Source organism: Lynx canadensis, chromosome C1 (assembly GCF_007474595.2).
Source record: "Lynx canadensis isolate LIC74 chromosome C1, mLynCan4.pri.v2, whole genome shotgun sequence".
Taxonomy (NCBI): Eukaryota; Metazoa; Chordata; class Mammalia; order Carnivora; family Felidae; genus Lynx; species Lynx canadensis.
In genome coordinates, this window is record NC_044310.1 from 206,917,772 (window position 1) to 206,938,138 (window position 20,367).

Genomic DNA, 20,367 nt, shown 5'->3' on the forward strand with positions numbered 1-20,367 from the left:
AAGTGATAAGTTTCTAAGGCTCTAAGTAACATGGACATTGTGAATTGTTGACAAAGAGAAAAAAAAACTCACAAAGGAATACTGATCCCTTGCTCTCCATCTTGGTATTGGAAAGTACAAAAATGTACCAGTATATATTACCATATATGTGTGTGTGTGTGTGTTCATATATGTACTATAATATATATTATATATCCTCAGATGTAAGATAATATATGTAATATACAGTATATATGCCCAGTATAAATGTACTAGTATATATCACTGTATATATACTCATCTGTATTGGGTGGATAATCAACAGATCATGTGCTAATGAACAGTAAACCGGATTCACATTGCCCCTTTGCACTGAAGAGGTGTGTGTTTTTTCTGTGCTGTTCTATAATCTACCCCTGAACCGGGAGCCACAAGAAGGGTCCCTGGAGAAATCAATGTGCAACCACTGCCACCACTGGAGAAATTATTTGTGCTTCGTGGCTTCTGGTTACACACGTGCATGCCCATTGCCACGGTATTCCTATAAAATTTTCAGGACAGAAACGAGAACATTTGCATTTACGGCTCCGTGAGGCATTCACCGCAGCCCCAGACTGACGGGCGAGGAGCTGAGCAAGCCTGACCCTGCCCGCCGCTGAGTGAACTGCTTGGGCAGGGGGCCTGTCCTTTCCACCGGCTTCTTCCTCCCTGGCTCTTCCACACACTCGAGGCCTCTTATCTTTTCGTTTCAAAACCAAAACAAGCAAAAAACCAACAAAACTGTTTTTAACAATCCTCCGACTTTCTTCGGCCCCTTCTCTGAGATCAGCCCACACTGGCTGCCCTCGGGCCCTCCAGCTGCTCTCTCCTGGTCATTCTTCCACCCACCGCCCTCACGGCACTGCCACCACTACAGAGAAAGGGCTTTCCCTTCCTGGGATGTCCCCAGGGTCATCTTCCAGGCCTGACCTCATCCTCTCTCTGCTGCACCTGACAGTTACTCACCCCCATGTGAATTTCCCTGCCCCTCTGGCTTCCACGGCCACAGCGTCCTCGCTGGCTGTCCTCCAGCTCTGCCCATTCTGCCCCCGTCTCCCCCATGGGCTCCGAGCCCTCTGATTTCCTTCCTGTTATTCCCAGGGAATGTGACCTTGGCCCTTGGCTCTTCGCAATCCACCTGCTATCCCCAGTTGGAGCCGCCCGGCCACTGTTAGCAGTTTCCGCTGACACCTATGTTCAGAGAACTCCCAATTCCAGACCAAACCCTTGAGGTTCAGGCCCACGGACCCAACTGTCAAAACGGACCTCATCAACTTCCCCTCTGTATCAGCATCTTTTCTTAGAGGGCAGCTGACCGCTCACCACCACCATCCTGGCTAAAAACCTGGAAGCCATTTTCACACAGCTCTCTGTTAAGCACCCACATCCCACCAGACATCAAGCCTGCTGCCCAGACAGTTCTCGAAGCCATCACCTCTTCTCCAGCACTACCCCCAGTGTTTCGCAGTCTCATGTCAGGGTCCTGAAGTAGCCTCTTAGCTGGGCCACCTCAGTTTCAGCCTTGTCCCCCCGAACTCCACATACAGGCACGCTAAGCTCACAAAAATAGAAACCTGATGAGTCTATGCTCCCCGGCTTACTGCTCTTCAATGGCTCCCCTTCGTGCAGTGATTACCTAATGTACTTGACCCTGAGGTTCGCTGTCGAGAGAGGTCACTGAGAGGACATGACCACCAGCTGGCCCGTGAACTGGGGCCCTGGCAATCAGCAGTCAGAGGTCCCTCACCCTTTTCCCTGGTCTCTGGTAAGCGTGTGTCACTTGGCGTCCCCTGTTCCCAGAGGCTGTCCCAAGGACACAGCCTTGATGGCGACGTGCTGTTGGGACCATCTGGACAGTATACATGACTGAACCCAGTGAGGGCCACTATTTAAAACTTTTAAGATTCGGGGGCGGGGGGTGGGGCAGAGACTTCCTCATCTCGCAGCCATTCAAGACAAGCCTTGTACGTAGCCCCCTGGCTTCTTAAACCTGCTCCCCACCGCTCTGGAATGGCTCACCTCTTTCTTCGATCTCTCCCTACCTTCTGCCCATTCTCTCCCCCAGGTGAACACAGCCATTCTTACCGCTGAAAAAAAAACCACCCTCGATGCTGAGGACTACAGCTGAGGCTCCCAATGGGCTCCAGGCTTGCATATCTGATGCTAACTTCGCATGGGCGGCCACTGCTTATCCCCCTGGTCTCTCAACTGTACGGCTGGGTTCCTCGTTGTCCTCTCTCCCTCCAAATGTCCCCTCCTCACACGCCCCCAAGCCTTTGTCTTCTCAGTAAATGACACCACTGTGTACCCAGTGACTCGAGCCAGAAACCTGGCTATCACCAGCCTCCTCTTCTTCCCCTCGCCACAACCAATCTTTCCCAGACGCACCTCAAATCCACCCACTTCTGGGGCGCCTGGGTGGCGCAGTCGGTTGAGCGTCCGACTTCAGCCAGGTCACGATCTCGCGGTCCGTGAGTTCGAGCCCCGCATCGGGCTCTGGGCTGATGGCTCGGAGCCTGGAGCCTGTTTCCGATTCTGTGTCTCCCTCTCTCTGCCCCTCCCCCGTTCATGCTCTGTCTCTCTCTGTCCCAAAAATAAATAAACGTTGAAAAAAAAAAAAAAAATTAAAAAAAAAAAAAAAAATCCACCCACTTCTGTCCACTGTCCCCGTCAGCGTCCTCTCTCCCAGGGTCACAGCCTGACCATCCAGCTTCCATTCCTGCTGCCCCCCCGAACTGATCATCCTCCACCAAGCAGCCACAGGGATCATTTGAGCGCATAAATGATATCCTGTCACTTGCCTGCTGAAAGCCCCGTAGAGCTTCCCACAGAGTCTACAGCAAAACTTAAAACTTTATCCAGACCTACCAGGCCCGACACGACCCGGCCTCAGACTGCTTCTCCCATCGCCCCCCAGCCCCGCCCTGGTGCTGAGCATATCGTTATCACACCCAAGGATGAAATCGTGGATGTTCTCACTTGCTCCAAGGTGGTGTCAAAAATATCAATCCAGCAAGCTAAACCCAGAGCAAACAGAAGGAAGAAAATAATAAAATTAGAGTTGAAATAAATAAGCGGACAATAGGAAAAACAAAAGAAAAAAAAAAACACTGAAACCAAAACTGGTTCTTTGAAAAGATCAAGGAAATGGACACCCATTCAGCTGGAGCCAGGAAGAAACAGCGAGGACTCCAACCACTAAATCCAGCAACGGAAGGGGGACACGACCGCCAGCCTTGCAGAAGAAACACAAAGGCTCGTGAAGCGCTGCTATGCCCACGTGACAGAATCCCATTCCACCATAAAAGGAATGAGGCGCTAATTCAAACGCAACACAGATGAACCTTGGAAACATGCTGAGTGAAAGCAGCCAGACACGAAAGGCAACGCATCCTATGCGACTGTTTACATAAAATGTCTATAACAGGCAAATCTCTGCACTCGGAAAGCAGATTTGTGATTACCAGGAGCTGGGAGAAGGAGGCGTGGGAGTGACTGCTAAAGGGTACGGGTTTCTTTGGTGGGGGTGGTGAGAATGTTCTGGAATTAGAGAAGGTTAATGGTTGTATAATCTTGTGAATATACTACAAAACCAGTGAATTACATACTTTAAATTGGTGAAATTTCACGCAAATTATACCTCCATTAAGAAAATACACGTACACACACCCACGCAATTAGAATCATAAAAATACCTACAATCTACACTAACTTGAAATTTTGAATATCTAGCCCTTCGCCACAGATAGTTTGAGAAGCGCTGCCTTAAACGGTCATATGAGCTGTTGACTCAGTGACCAGTCACCAACCTTGCCCTCTGTCCCTCTCCACGGTTACACTTACATACACGTGCACACGTGTGCACACAGGCCGTCTGCCCACCCCCCGCCTGGCCCCCTTCACGGTTCAAGGATGGGGCTGCTGTAGGCCTCACATTCACCTTAGGAAAGCTGTGCTTTGTGGCTTAGGCTGAACACCAAACTATCAATCATGAAAACATTCTGAGCTCCGTGACTAGTTTAAAAATAAGCACTAATTAAAATTAATCCATGTTTAGGCCTAATACCCATACTGAAGTAAAAAAATCTTTGATGCCAAACCATCAGGCATCCATCGTTCTTTATTCCAACCGTCCAACAGGCGTGAACGCTGGGTGTGGGGGGGGTCAATGTAACGCATGCACTCTGGAAGCGACCTACCATGACGGCTCCATTATCCTGGCCCACAAATATCCGTCTGCTGTCGTGATGGTAAGCCATAGCAGAGCAAGGAGCTGCCAGAAAGACAAAGACCATATTAAAGGCAAAGCTACGCATTCTAAGTCATTGTTCAAAACACGTTATTTAAAAAGCATACACGATTTAGGTTTAAAAAAGAGGGCAAGAATGTTCTGTAGAAAATAATGATGTAAACGGAAAAGTTAATGGTTATTAACCATTACTGAAGTTCCTATTGAAGTTCTTTCTGCTGCTGCAGTTTAAAATTCCAACTCAGGGGCGCCTGGGTGGCTCAGTCGGTTGAGCGGCCGGCTTCGGCTCAGGTCACGATCTCACAGTCCGTGAGTTCGAGCCCCGCGTCGGGCTCTGTGCTGACCGCTCAGAGCCTGGAGCCTGCTTCAGATTCTGTGTCTCCTCTCTCTCTGCCCCTCCCCCGTTCATGCTCTGTCTCTCTCTGTCTCAAAAATAAATAAACGTTAAAAAAAAATTTTTTTTTAAATAAAAAAATAAATAAAATTCCAACTCAAAAAAATCTCCTCAATTGTTTTGCATCTTTGAACGGAGCAAGCGGGCATGCGGATTCATCTGGCTGTAATGTCCACCTGTAGGCTACGGAGTCCACAGACTGGTGCTCGGTGCTCGGAGTGAGAAATCTGTTCTCTAAACTCAGCAGGCCGTCCTGCCCCACCCCCCTTCCCCATCACAGCTAACAGAGTGGCTGGAATCATGGAAAAGGGGTTCCCAGCGCCAGAATTCCGATTCCACAGCATATGTGAGCCAAGTTAGGAAAGCCACTTTGGGATTATGTTTTCTCTTCCGACGGTCAAAAAACAAAAAAAGCCGGGGAGGGGGGTCCCTTTGCGATGACACACACAGCCTCAGTTTGGAGTACTGCAGTGGTAAGGTGCACAGTGGTGTTATGTGACTGGGCTAGCACCTGCTGCTTCTCACATCCACAGCCCTTTCCAGGTTCTACCTATCTGTCTTCCTTCTTTCCTTCCTTCCTCCCTCCCTCCCTTCCTCCCTTCTCCCTTCCTTCTCATTCCAGAGAATGAGTCACAGAGAGGAGAAACTCCAAATCATCTCCTTCTGCTAAAAATCAGAATTAAAATGATTTGTGAAATGGAACACTTGAAATGTTTGGATTCGCTGCAGCCTAAAGAATTTCTATTGACCACGCGAGAACCACCATGAGGGAATACGCACCGTGAAACAAACTTGAGCTTACTTTGAGGTAACCCTTCTTACAAAAAAGTAAAAGAAAAAATATCTTATAAACGGCATTACCATTTGAAACTGGGTTAATTTAAGGTTCTCTCTCTAGAAAGGGCTGACATTTTCCCCTGAAGGACAAAAGTAAACTCGAACCCTGGACTGCACCTGAAGGCAAAGACACAGATAGCTGCATGATGAGATGACGGAAAGAGGCTTTTTCAAGTGCAGAAAACTACCCAGCTGGAAGGCAGGTGTTACCGCAGCGCGCACACGACAATCACACTTGACTGAAGTCCGTACCCCTCATCCACCACACTGAACTGGGGGACTAGAAAGAATGACCAAGTTTAGGGCCACCTGGGTGGCTCAGTCAGCTGGGCATCCGACTCTCGGTTTCGAACCAGGTCACGATCTTGTGGTTTCGTGAGCAAGAGCCCCACGTCAGGCCCTGTGCTGGCGGCGTGGGGCCAGCTTGCGATTCTCTCTCTCCCTCTCTCTCTCTGCCAGTCCCCAACTCATGCTGTGCCTGTCTCTCTCAGACAAATAAAAGTTCTTAAAAAATTTAAAAAAAAAAAAAAAAAGAACAATCGAGTTTAAGAATTATAGCCCCAAAGGTATATGTATCTTAGTGTAATGTACAGTAAAACCTTGATTTGCAAGCATAATTCATTCTGGAAACGTGCTCGTAATCCAAAGCACTCATATATCAAAGCGAATTTCAAGAACCATCGGCTCAGTTGTGATGTGATGTCTGGCATCACCTACTGCTTGTACCACAAGATATCGCTTGTTTATCAAGTTAAAATTCATGAGATGTGGCGCCTGGGTGGCTCAGTCGGCTGAGTGTCCGATTTCGGCTCAGGTCATGATCTCAGGGCTCGTGAGTTCGAGCCTCATGTCGGGCTCTGTGCTGGCAGCTCAGAGCCTGGAGCCTGTTTCGGATTCTGTGTCTCCTTCTCTCTCTCTGCTCCTCCCCTGCTTGCTCTCTCTCTCTCTCTCAAAAATAAGTAAACATTAAAAAAAATTTTAAAAACTCATGAGAAATGTTTGCTCATCTTACAGAACACTCACAGAACAAGGTATCTGCAATCCAAGGTTTCACTGTGCTCTTCAATAGCCATCATAAAATTATCTTTGGCAAACCAAACATGCGTTGATGATTTCAGATTCACTGTCGTCATTTTTGCTTACTTCTAGGTTGGAACAAAATCTTAACACTTTAGTTTTAAGCTTCTTTCGACTCTTTTTATGTCCAACCCCCCCATAACAAACTGTCCATAAATATGTAAAATCCTCCCTTGTGTAAAATTTACAACGTGCTGAGTAGTTTTATGAGGCTAGAGAACTCTTACATTTAAAAAAGGAAGAAAAAACCTTCCCTAACTTATTTGTTTGGCATCTAAAGATGTCCTGGCTTTTTTCTTTTTTAATTTTTTTTCAAGTTTTATTTTTGAGAGAGACACACACAGAGAGAGAGAGAGAGAGAGAGAGAGAGAGAGAGAGAGAGAGAAAGTGAGCAGGGGAGGGGCAGAGAGAGAGGGAGACACAGAATCCAAAACAGGCTCCAGGCTCCAAGCTGTCAGCACAGAGCCAACGCAGGGCTCAAACTCAGGAACCATGAGATCATGACCCGAGCTGAAGTGGAACGCTTAACCGACTGAGCCACCCAGGCGCCCCTGTCCTGGCTTTTTTCTAGAAGGGAAGGTTCTAGTGAGATAAGCAATATTAATTAAAAAAAAAAAAAAGTTTGGATATTCACACGGTTTTATAAACATGCAAAACACATACCATCTTTAACTCAGTGGCCTTTTAAAAAGGCATCACTGCCATCCAAACTCATATGCTTCCAACTCTAGTTTTGTAAATAAAGGTATTTTTGGTTTTTCCCTTCATTTATGCATTGTTTATGGTTGCTTTCATGCCACAGCGGCAGAGCTGAGCAGCTGCCACAGAGGCTGTGTGGCCTTCAATGTCTAGATGTTAGCTGGCTGGCCCTTTGCAGGAAAAGTCAGTGCCCACCCCGTGACTGCGGTGGGTGGCGTCACTCTGGAGCCAGACGGCAGGGACTGGAATCCCAACCACAAGCCATGGGTTTAACCCCTCTGGCATCGGTTCCCTTGTTGACCAAACGGTGAAAAGACCCCATCCCTTGCAGAGCTGTGTGATTTCATAGAAAGGTCCTACCCAAAAAAATGAGGCACAAGTCACCGGGTAGATGTGGACACTAGGAGGGACCGTTTTCCCCTTGGCTAGAGCAGATTCTGAAAGTTCTTTTTGCTCGGTGAGGTAAAGTGACAGAGTGACTCGAGTGCACAGAGCGGCACGCTAAGGGGCGGCTCCCTTCGCTCTGTCAGGCCCCAAGAAAGAGTTTCACCTGGTGGATGGCCGCTCGCGTGTCCTCGACCGGACAACCCGCAGACGGTGTTCAGAACCAACTGCCACTTCTCACATTTTGAAACCCGTTTGGGAACAAAAGTCATCGCGAAACAGTCATGTCTCGTCATTCATTCGCCCTGTTTTCTGCCGGCGGTGTTCTCACAGTTTCACCAGGGATGCAGTTCCAGATGGAGTACAACACAGAAGCATCCGGAAGCACCAAGCTGAATGTGTTTGGGTGCAAACATGTGGGCGGCAGCCACCGACAACGGAGAGGCTGGGCCTGTTCTCTCCAGCTGTCACTGGTCTTTCCAGCCACAGCATTCTGGGAGCTACTTTCCAGGGGGGACACTTAAGCCAGGTTAGCAAGGGATGGCAACAGAGAGAGCCCACGCCACGGGCCCGAGACCTAAAAGCCAAGAAAGAGTGCACACTTCCACTGCCAGGTTTGGGGAGAGAAATTACAAAGCTGTACTAAATATCTGGGATACACACAAACCGAGGAGTAAGTGAGCAAAATACAGGACAAAGTCTCTATTCCAAGGAGCACGAACGACTCCAAGGTTGAGGACTCGGGGATGTGAAGCTGTGCCCAAAATGTGAAGTGCGGGGTGTGGGGGAGAGGAGGGGATGGGAGGAATAAGAGTGGCAGCATTAACAAGACTGTCCACGAAGATGACAAATGTTCCCCGGCACTGGCAGGACCTCCTCGGGCTGTGGCTACTGCCGGCCGTCAGGGCCATCACTGGGCCACTGCAGGTGAGGAGTTACCCGTCTGAGAGATGCCTCTGCCCTGCTCCAACACCCCCCCCCCCAAAATTTCCCAAACGGGCTCCATGAGTACATCTGCCAAGCCATCGGTCATCACCGCTGAGAGGGGGCAGGCAAGGTGACGCACGCTCCCTATGTGTGCGGACGCGGGCAACAGTCAGTCCATAGTCCTCAATTATGATTAGCTTTTCGCGGAGACCTCTAAGGTGCTACGTCTCATACAGTCTTATGGTTCCTTTTGTAATGGTTATCTTTGTCCCAGTATCTTCGCTTTCAGTGACTAACCACCAAGACAGAGGAGGTGCGCAGCCTGCCCAAGCTGTCCCAGGCAGGCAGAAAAAAGGAAACTCCTGACGGACTACTAATTGTTTCTGAGCACGACTGCAGGACCCGAATGCTTGCACACGCGCATACACACACACACACACACACACACACACACACTGCAAGAGACGTACAAAGGAGGAAGCGCAGCCAAGGAAAGAGGCCCTCGGAAGGATGACCCCGACTGATTACTCGGAATCGGTGTCTAACACGCCCCACTGGCTCTGGGCTAACTCTTAAGAAAGCTGTGAACGCAGTCAACAGTGTGTGCAGCGAGTGGCAAGGACTTTACAGCGGTGTTCGGACGTAACACAGCATCAAGCAGGCCCCAAAGCCTTTTTTCTTTTCCTAGGGGGTCCTCTGAATACTGGAACCCTTAACCGAGGAAAATGCCTCATTAAGGAATTAGCAGCCAAGGATGGCTTCTATGTGGCCGTTTGGGACGGCAGGATCCAAGCCCAGCTTGGGCCCGGGTGGCACCCAGGCCTCTGCTGTGGGGCTTCCTTTTCGAGAAAGGATGAAGAGAAGGAGTGGGGGGGGGGGGGGGAGGAAGGCAGTGCTGCTGACATCTGCACAAAGGGCTGGAACTTAAGTGTAATTTTAAGTCACTGCATCCCAGGGCGATTTCAAAATCCCAGTGCAAAGGCTTTATCTTCTAGATTGAGTTTTTGAACACATTTAACTCCTGAGAAAGTTCTCTGCGTAGAAAGGGTTGTACTTTGGACCCAATCTCTCAGTAGTACCGGAAGTTTGTGAAAAGGCCGGGCCGGAGGCTGGTTATGAAGGCAGGGGGGGTGCACAGAGCTCGTTTTTAGTGTCAGGATCAGCTATTACCAAGTACACGGTCACTAATAATGCAAGTTGGCAAAATAAAAACAGAGGAAAACCTGGGGGTGGCGGGCATGCCCTTCCCCCCCCACCTCTCCTTTCTTTTTTCAGTTAAGCCAGCAGACCCAACTTCCTTTGCAAAAGAAAAGAAGTCTTCCTGCGATTTAGCATAGTCTGTTGGGGTATGAGGCAACTAAGAAATTCATTTTGAAATCTAGTAGCACTGTTTAAAAATTTTTTTTAATGTTTATAGATTTTGAGAAAGAGAGGGGGGAGTGAGAGTGAGGGAGGGGGAGGGGGAGAGGGAGAGGAGGATCCCAAGCAGGCTCTGTGCCATCAGCGTGAGCCTGATGTGGGGCATGAACTGTGAGATCCTGACCTGAGCTGAGATCAAGCGTTAGGTGCTTCACCGACTGAGCCACCCAGGGGCCCCTAGTAGTACCTTTTATTCAGGCATATTGAAATTTGATTCATCGGGGGCGCCTAGCTGGCTCAATTGGTTGAGTGTCAAACTCCTGCTTTCGGCTCAGGTCATGATCCTAGCGTCATGGATGGAGCTCCGTACTGGGCACGGAGCCCACTTAAGGTGCTCTCCCTCTCTCTTCCCCCTCCCCCCCACCCCCCATTTCCTGGCACGCTCTCTCCCTCTCAAAAATAAAAATTATATTTGAAATTTGAATCATCAAAGCATTAGACACACTTTTCTTGCTCTCAAAAAAATAAGTATTTGAAATATGAATCATCAAAGGCATCAGACACACTTTCCTCAAGTGGAACAGCTCAGCTACTCACAGGCCATTGTGTGGTAAATGCTGGGCCAGTACTGACCGCTGTCTCTTTTCAGCCATACTCGAATGGTTCTGTGGAGAAAAGAACGAAAGAGTACTTTTTAGTAATTTTATCTTCTTTTGTGCTCCAGGGAAATGTAACTATTTATTTTATTTTCAGTAGTATTTCCCAAATGACCTCATAAGGTTAATCAGGTGGACAAACTAGAGAAATACACCAGGACCCACAAGTACAGCACATAGTACATTATATGTAGTCCATACACTATTCACACACACACACACACACACACACACACACACGTGATCTACAGTTACATATATATGACCACATATGGCAAGTTATGTAGTAGCTCAGAGTCAGGATTTCAAGTGAGTTTTTTTTTTTTTAATTTTTTTTTTTTTTCAACGTTTATTTATTTTTGGGACAGAGAGAGACAGAGCATGAACGGGGGAGGGGCAGAGAGAGAGGGAGTCACAGAATCGGAAACAGGCTCCAGGCTCTGAGCCATCAGCCCAGAGCCCGACACGGGGCTCGAACTCACGGACCGCGAGATCGTGACCTGGCTGAAGTCGGACGCTTAACCGACTGCGCCACCCAGGCGCCCCTCAAGTGAGTTTAATAATACATAAAATCTCATTATATGAGGATACACCAAGAAAACGGGAGAACTATTCACTGCTTTTCTTAGTAAAAAACAAACTGTGCAAATTTGGTTGCTTGCCATCTGGGCCAAATGAGGACAGCAGAAGATACAGACGGAACGACAGTGCTTCTGGAGAAGCGGGACAGATGCGCATGGGAAGCAGAGCCCACAGCAGTGCTCATTTCTGATAAGTCCCAGCCTTCCTGCCCCCGGGGGGAAATCACCCCACGCCAGGTCTCTGGGCCTCTCCTTTCATCAGAACACACACAGGGAGATGAGGAAATCCTGTACACAGGCAGGAAAATGACAAATGACCAGAATAGCCAAAGACTGGTATTTTGGCTCATGTCAGAAGAACAATAAGGAACACTAAGACCCTTCCTCCTCCACTCACAGAACCTCCTCCAAGCTCCAGGCCTCTTCCTCTTCAGAACCCCTGGGACACTCGTGCCTCCTCCCGCACAGGCACGCTCTGCCTCTGCAGTGAGTCCCAGCCATCCCACTGTCCCTTCCTGTGAGCTCTGTCCCAATCCCTCTCCTATGTCTAACAGCAGCACCGACTCTGGCACGCAGCTGGCGCTCATTAAATGTTTTCACCTTAAACTAAAATACAGAAGGCTAAATGTTGACTCAACAGGTCACCATCTTGTTTGAAGTTCAAGGCAAGTATGACTGGTCTATGAGGATAAAAATCAGAACAGTGTTGCTTCTTGGGGAGGAAGATAGAATGTAAAGGGACACACAGGATGGCAGGGCTCTGGGGAGTTGGTTACAGAGTGCATGAATTTGTCAGGACTTGTCCAGCTGCAATTAAGATCTGTACAGATTCCTGCGTGTGATTAGATCACAATAAAGGAAGACTTAGACGTTGACCTTCACTCATCCAAATAAGTAAGATGACCCAGTAGCACAGTGGGCAAATTACTACTTTGTAGAAGAACTGAACACAGGCCTCGGGGTAGGAACAGCCATGTGTACAACATGCCCTGTCTTCCGGCCACTGCCAACTGGTCACAATGGAACCTTTGCCAACCTTCTCCACATCCCGCCCCTGATCACAACTGGCTAGACCAGAAATGGGCGTCTGACCCTAGCTGAACCAATCAGCTCCTCCCTTGGGAAATCAGAAACAAGGAGCGAGAAAAACAGATCAGTGTCTCCAGTAGTTGAAATGGCTGTTTCCGGTCATATGTTTTGCGATTTGGATTGCAGAATGTATGAAGTCAACTTATTAAAAGGAGAAACGAGCTGCAGACGGTCCAGGTGAGAGTCCCTCATGCCCAAAGCAGAGCTATTTCCCGAGACTGGGGTTTTGCGAGGCAGACACCCCAGCATCCTTACCAGAAACACCCTCATCAAGCAGCCTAAGTCAGTCTGACTTATTTCTGTTGTTTGCAATCAAGCAAGTACCATATACCGTGTCTGAAGAGACACCAAGAAGAATATCAAACACCGTCTGTTCAGCTGAGCGCCATTAAACGAGGTTCACAAGGCAAGATAACCAGGCAGACTTTCTTTTGAGGTACCTGTATCGTGAAAAGAAGTTCTAAAGCATCCAAGTTCACATCCAAAATTAAAAGAGAGGGGAGAACAGACTAAAGCATGTAGAAACAGACCTTTAATTTTTACAGTTTGTAATTCCACATCTTAAACCAAAATTTAACACTTTTCAAGGTAACATTTAGACTTCTCTGTTATGGGGTCCTTGGTTGCTGTTCATGATTACCCGACCTTCTTCTTTCCCAAACCTCAGAAGTTAAAAATTTTTCATAATACAGACCTTTGTAGTTTGGAGCCATTTAAATCAAGTTATGAAAAATGGCTAGTGGCATAGAAAGTGTTCACGTTATAATGTTAAGTGAAAGCCCTCTACAAAACCAATAACGGCAGTATGATACCAATTTTGTTGGAAGATACCATCTGATCAAACCTCTAGATTCAACTACCAATTTACAGGAAATACAGAGGAACGTAAACACCACCCCACGGGTGCATTCAGCAAAACTCAAGACCACAGGCAAGGCTACAGACAATGACCCAGTTCCTTCTACAAATAATTTGCATGGGGAAAAAAATAGAGATAGAGGATCAGGCTATAATTAAAGAGGTTTTAAGAGATATATCTAGCAATCCCAATGCACAGACCTATCTGGATCCTCACTCAAACAAACTGTTAAACACACGTGTATCGTCGTGAAACTGAGAATCTAAACACTGACTAGATATTTGACGGTATTAAAATACCGTTCATTTCTTTAGGTGTAAGAATGGTGTTGCAGATTTTTGCTTATTTGTTTTTTTAAGAAGTAAGCAGTGATTCCAAAATGTGATGCTGGCCCTTGCTCTCTGTTATCGGTACACCCACCACAGTCTGGCTCCGTCAGCTCCTCTCATCACCTGGTGGGTTCTTCCCTCCGACACGGTGGGCCCGCCCCGGGGCAGGTGGACCAGCGGCTGCAACTCCCAAGGAGCCACGCATTCCGTTGCCCGTGCTGAGAGCCCACCAGCAGTTGGCGGTCTCAAATCAGGGGTCCGTGTGACACTTAGTGCCTATGACTTCCCAACCCAGACCTCTATCTCAACGAGCTGCCGTCCTCAAGGGCCCCAAGTACCCCGATCTCCAGTTAGGCCCTCAGCCCTCCACCCTCACCACTCTACCAAGAACTTCCCTCTCCAGATAGTTTATCTGGGCATACCGCAGCACGGGTGCCATCTCAGCATGACACAGCCTGTCACTCGCTACAGAAGGCTTTACGGATACATTTCATTACTTACGTTCAACATGAGGGATGAAGCCAAAGGAGCTGCAAGAAGTTAAAGGCCAACTCCTTGAGAAGCCTTAAATCTACCCCAGGGTCCTACTCCAGTTCCAAAGACAGGATAGGAAAAGGCAAGGCACCGGGAGATCAGAGCGTCGCACAGCGCCCCGTCAAGTCCACCGGCCTTCATTCGTGCGGATCACAAAGGGGTTAAACCTGCCAGGTTTTTTAAGGGCCTAAAGAAGAACAGAGTACAGACACATTCTAAAACCCTTCAAATCAACTCCAAAAGTTGTGGGTCATGGACACACTGGCATCTCAAAGAAGGAAGGACTCAGTGCCACAGGCTTTTCCTTGGGTCCTCTCGTGAGAAGAGCGATACTCAAAGGCAGAAAAGGCGGCCGGAGAAGGGGAAACCCTAAAGGTTATCTCTTCCAGCCAATCCTCTAACCTGGAAAGGTCTAATTTTAAGTCTGCAAAGCTCAGAATGATATTCAAAACAGCCCAAGGTCAAAATGGAACCTACCTAGACACCGGCATTTTGTGAAACGCAGTATCATTTCCCTTGGAGGACAAACGTTAGTACTGTACTTTGGCTTGCACCCAGCTGACACACTGGGAAACTGGCAAGACTTAAATGATCTCATAGGATGTTTCGGTTGAAAATCGATCTTATCCAGGCTGCAAGAAGCCCATCCTTTCTTGGGAATCAAGTTCCAAAATTGGCACTTGACCTTGACAAGGTCTCTTTGTAGTCACACCTTCTCTCTGGAACCCTGCCTCTTCTCTTTTCAAGCCAATCTCTTTCCCTTCCTTCCACAACAACGCTAAAATCTCTCACTTCCAAGATGAAATCAAGACAATGCTAGGTTTAACCCCTAACATTCCCGCACTCCCAAGAACCTATGCATTAAACAAAGTTGTATAATTTCTACTAAATAATATAGGAATGTGTTTTGTATGGTGTTTAGAATAGGTCTCATTTGGTTTAAAGAATGACTGCAAAAACAGGCTTAAGTTGGGCTGTTTATTAAAAAAGTCAACAAATGGGGCACGTGGGTGGCTCAGTCGGTTAAGTGTCCGACTTCAGCTCAGGTCACGATCTCACAGCCCGTGGGTTCAAGCCCCATGTTGGGCTCTGCGCTGACAGCTCACAACATGGAGCCTGCTTCGGATTCTGTGTGTCCCTCACTCTCTGCCCCTCCCCCACTCGTACTCTGCCCCTCTCTCTCTCAAAAGTAAATAAAACATTAAAAAAAAATTTAGGGGCGCCTGGGTGGCTCAGTCGGTTGGGCATCCAACTTCAGCTCAGGTCATGATCTCACAGTCTGTGAGTTCGAGCCCTGCGTCAGGCTCTGTGCTGACAGCTCAGAGCCTGGAGCCTGCTTCGGATTCTCTGTCTCCCTCTCTCTCCGCCCCTCCCCTGCTCATGCTCTGTCTCTCTCTGTCTCAAAAATAAATAAAAATATTAAAAAAAATTTTTTTTAATTAAAAAAAAGTCAACAAATTCCACAGGCCGAGAACACTTACTATTAAATAAACTGGAGGTAAAATCTATTCAATAAGTTCTAAGCAACACAATACAGTTTGTGACATTTATAGGAGAAAACTATTAAAAACTCCAGGATGTTATTAAGAGACCATATAATCACAGAGTATCAAGATCAGATGGTTTTATTTCTACAAAACCACAATATTGCCTGCCTAGACGAATGTCTAAGCTGCTTTCTCTACTGAGTTAAGATACAACAGCTTAACTTTTCCTTTAATATTTTGACAAGTTTACACCCACGCACCTCAACTCATTTTCTGTTTTGCTTGCTGCTTATTCTAGCCATTTTTCTAGAGGATGGATTTTCTTTGAGATTCCAAGACCATGTCAATCTGGAAAAAAAAAAGTCTTTCCTTACAACCGAAATCTCAGAAACAGGTTGATCTTTGCGAGGCTCTATTTTTAAGCTATTTTAAAACAATAGCTTGACAGTTTTCCGAAAGGTACTTAGAAAGGAAATGTGTCATTTCTTTCAGGGTCTGCATACAATTTTTTTCAGACTTCTCCCCGCTAAGATTACCTACATCTACCTCCTCCGGCCTCCTAGTTAGAGAAGCCGGAACTTCCATACAGCTGCGGCATTTTCCGCGCATAGATGAGAAAAGGTATTTTTATGTGAGACGGTAATGTTACATACGCATCGCCACACTGCCTGCACGCCGCTACCCACGCCTTATTTGTCCGCCGGTCTTCAGCAAGGTGGACGGTCCGCTTATTTTCTAGACAAACGAAAAGCCAACGCTCGCCTGTACTTTCTTGTTTTAAAGGTTTCGAACTGAAACGTGTTTAAAAATGTGGGGGTGAGCAAACGGACACCTGAAAACAATAATAAAACGCTATTGCTAGGGTTCTCATAATTTTGTGTCAGCACCGCAAATCAGAACCAGCTCTTTGGCAAGAATTTGTTCCATATGGTGAGCAAAAACATTTCCCGCCTAACACTGCTGGTTCTGCTACCAACAGTCATGACAACAACAAAGTGATTGAGACACTCCATGCTTGGCAACTGATTCTGAAGACATTGGTTCATAGGAAAAAAAGAATTACGCATTTAAAAAAAGTTACTCTGAGCACTATTCAAAGGAGTAAGAACTGGGGGGAATGTTAAATAATGAAATGGGCTCCAGGCATATTAATTCAACGGCTTACGCAGTCATTACAAATAGTTATGAAAACCATGGGTCCGTGATAAGCTACTTGAATTAAGAGGCTGTTGTAGCCGTTAAAAATAGTTGCCAAGGGGCGCCTGGGTGGCGCAGTCGGTTAAGCGTCCGACTTCAGCCAGGTCACGATCTCGCGGTCCGTGAGTTCGAGCCCCGCATCAGGCTCTGGGCTGATGGCTTAGAGCCTGGAGCCTGTTTCCGATTCTGTGTCTCCCTCTCTCTCTGCCCCTCCCCCGTTCATGCTCTGTCTCTCTCTGTCCCAAAAATAAATAAACGTTGAAAAAAAAAAAATAGTTGCCAAGACCATGAATCCATGAGAAAAGGTTTATGAAATGTTAGTTTTTTTTTTTTTAAAGCATAATGTAAAATGACAGAGCTAACTTCCGTAACCGGGCTGAGCAGGACCGGTAGGAGAGGAGAAGGAACGCACCTGTGAGACAGCCGAGACCTATGGCTCCTTGTTGGGGTGGGGGTGGTCCTGGAGCCCTGACATCCAGAGAACTGCGGGGTCCCCCACCTCCGCTCAATAAGCAGAAGAACAAGCCAACAATCAAACAAGGAGGAGGTATCTTGTGTGACGTCAAGACAGCATCTAAATGTGAAGACTGCTCACTCCGCAGGAATGTGTCTGTCAAATCATTCCCAACAAGCGCCAACCAGGCTGAGGGGTAAAACAGGCCTCAGATTAGAAGCTCCAGTGCCAAGGGCGGGCACTAGAATCAGAGCAATTTCCAGCAGGGTGCAGAGCCTTCTCTTTCTTTCGTAAGGCAGATCCTAAGAGGCTCTGGTCATCCCTCACGGGAGGTTCTCCCTTGGAGATTGGTACTGTCCTCAACAGGAAGTCATGCCACGGGTGAGGCCCTGAAGTCTGGAGCGTGTCATGCCCCCACCAGGTCTGGTCAAGGAACTGATGCATCCAGGAGGCCAGTGCAGAGGGCCAAGGACGTCCAGAGCTCATAAGGAGACTCGGACCTGGACACGAGGGTTAGAGACACTGGGTGAACAGAGAATGTCACGCCCCGGGAGCGGTGAGCAGGGGGCACAGCCCCACAAAGGAATCAGATGCAGAAAGGCAGAGAAGAGAAGACACCCAAAGGCCCGGGGGCACCGGGCCTGAAAGAGACAGGGCAATAAAAAACCATGCCTCCTGATCAACACGTGGCCCTGCCTGACCTCTTCTAAGTTCACAGTAGTGAACTGTAGCGGCAGACAAAGCTGCTTCCTGTATTCTAGACACACATTCGGATTCGAGAAAGACGACGTCAGTCGAGAACGTGATGCCACATCCTCATGGCAAAGATGACAGCCAGGACCTCCATTTTATACTTAGGGAGACAGAAGGAAGGAGAGTCCAGGCCCTAAAATCAAACAAACCAACGTCAATTTCTTTGGCCGTTTTGTCCAATTCCATCGCTCTTATGTCAGAGGATGATGAAAATTCGCATTTCAAAACATTACAAAAGTAAATAATTCAAAGCCAAGAGGCTTTACGTGATAAATAACAAGTAAAAAAAAAAAAAAAAAAAAAAAAGGCTTTTCAGAAAATTCCACATTTTGTCCTCCAAAGCAGTAAGTAACCCCTAAACAATAAGGAAACATGAAGCGTTACTTTTTTTCCTCCAAACAAACCCAGACTGTGGAATAGCCTACATCTAATTTCAAAGCTCTCATGTAGTTCAAAGAAACACTGACTTCTGTGCTAAACAGGAGCAGTATTCTTACAAAGTCTCTCTCGATTAAGACATATTCTGTGTATTTTATTATATACTGTATTTTTACAGTAGAATAAGCTAGAAAGAAAAAATGTTAAGAAAGTCATAAGGAAAATAATTTATAGTTTATACCATAAACTATATGTACCAGAAACATATAAAATAATTTATAATTTATACCATACTATAGAAAATCCACATATAAGTGGCCCTGCACAGTTCAAAGTCATGTTGTTCTGTTCAAGGAAGGGTCAACTGTACTTGCTGTTTGTTTTTTTTTTTAATTTTTTTTTTTTCAACGTTTATTTTATTTTTGGGACAGAGAGAGACAGAGCATGAACGGGGGAGGGGCAGAGAGAGAGGGAGACACAGAATCGGAAACAGGCTCCAGGCTCTGAGCCATCAGCCCAGAGCCTGACGCAGGGCTCGAACTCACGGACTGCGAGATGGTGACCTGGCTGAAGTCGGACGCTTAACCGACTGCGCCACCCAGGCGCCCCTGTACTTGCTGTTTTAAGCCACTGAATTTTAAAGTGGTTTGTTTCATAGCAATAACCCAATGATACAATCCTACCTGTTCCAAAAATAGAATACCTTTAAGAATACTTAGGATTCTGACCTTAAAAATTAAAAAAAAAAAAAAAAAAAAAGCATTTGGCATTTACTGAGTACCAAGGATTTAAATGTACTGAATAAACAAATAAGTCCACTTCAACTTTTAATTGAAATACAGGATCTTCACTTTACACAGATGTTAATTTGAATCCCAAGAAACTAAAGAAGTTACTGTAAAAGCTAAATGAAGTTATTTCTCTTAATTAAGTATCAGTCAATATTGTTCATCCTATTAAGGATCATAATTCTGCATGTTCTTTTGCCCTACTATAGCAGATACATGAAACGCAGACTAAAAACCACAAGTCTGGTTAAGAATGAAGTACTTATTCCAGGAAGACTTAGTCTGTGATCTTCTCCAAGATATGCCTGCCTGATGATCAGAATGGGTAAAGAGGCTCCTTTTATCACTTCTGGTCCCTCGGATTCCCTCAAAGAGTGATAAAAAGCAAGTTAAACATATAGTTTAGGAAATCACCAAGTCGATAAAGCCTCCTCTGCTTAAGCTGGACTAGAGGAGGAAGGCAGACAGAGTCAAAGCATGGTTTTCCTTGTGAAGAGCACGTATCTCAAGCCAGAAGGCATCTTGTGGGAGTGGTGATTAATTTCATTTTTTAACCTGAAACTCCATGAGAACACACATCTGGATCCAATACATTTTATTTTCCAGTACGATTACCTTGAAAATCATGCCTACACTTTTGATAAATAGATTCAAAGAGCACACGAGGGCTTTGGCAAAATCACAAGGCCAAATTCTGTCTCGCTTGACACAGCAGCATTTATAAAACGAGATCTTTTTTGAAAACTCTCAAAAAACACCCTAATCATCCCCAAACAGCTGAATGAAAGCAATTCAACCATCTTCATATTATAAACTGATATACCAGCATTATTCAATTAACCAATTAAACACAAAATACAAACGATAGCATATGTTACAAATTAAGCGCAAGGCCTGCTTCTTTTAAACTCTTACAAGAGTAAGTTTGAGGAAATCTGATTTTCCGGTCACTCTTAAGGCTGCTGATACTATTTCATATCTTGATAAACCACCAAGCATCTCTGTTACCATCAGCAAAGGATATTTTTTCCTACTCTGACTACCTTCAGGGGCTACAGACATAATGGGTAATTCTGGTAGCCTCCATGCTTTCTATAACATTAGGATGTTAGCCTGCAAGAGAAAGAAAAGGATGTGGTCATCAATGCAATCTGCTTTTATCAAATAAAGAGCAGTTTCCTTTCAGCCAAGTCTCTTGAACTCTGCCCTCTTCATTCCTGCCACAGAAAGCTTTTCTCCTTTGGTAACAAAAGGGGAAAACACTAGATTTTTATTGAATTGACCATCTAAACGGAAAGGCAGGGAAATCGGCCCCTTT

General features: G+C 46.4%; 1 protein-coding gene across 5 annotated transcripts in view; it reads right to left on the reverse strand.

The window, feature by feature from the left end:
• The window catches only part of WDFY1 (WD repeat and FYVE domain containing 1), a 46,264-nt gene that overhangs the window by 19,230 nt on the left and 6,667 nt on the right, over positions 1–20,367 (reverse strand). The window contains exons 1-4 of one of the 5 annotated variants that reach the window (XM_030324082.1): positions 13,550–13,839; positions 12,602–12,710; positions 10,542–10,609; positions 4,218–4,291 (exon numbers count right to left, since the gene is read on the reverse strand). In XM_030324082.1, coding sequence (XP_030179942.1) covers positions 4,218–4,291; positions 10,542–10,548 — 81 coding nt within the window. In that variant the 5' untranslated portion in view covers positions 10,549–10,609; positions 12,602–12,710; positions 13,550–13,839. The other 4 variants (XM_030324083.1, XM_030324081.1, XM_030324084.1 and 1 more) reach the window with 4 other exon arrangements.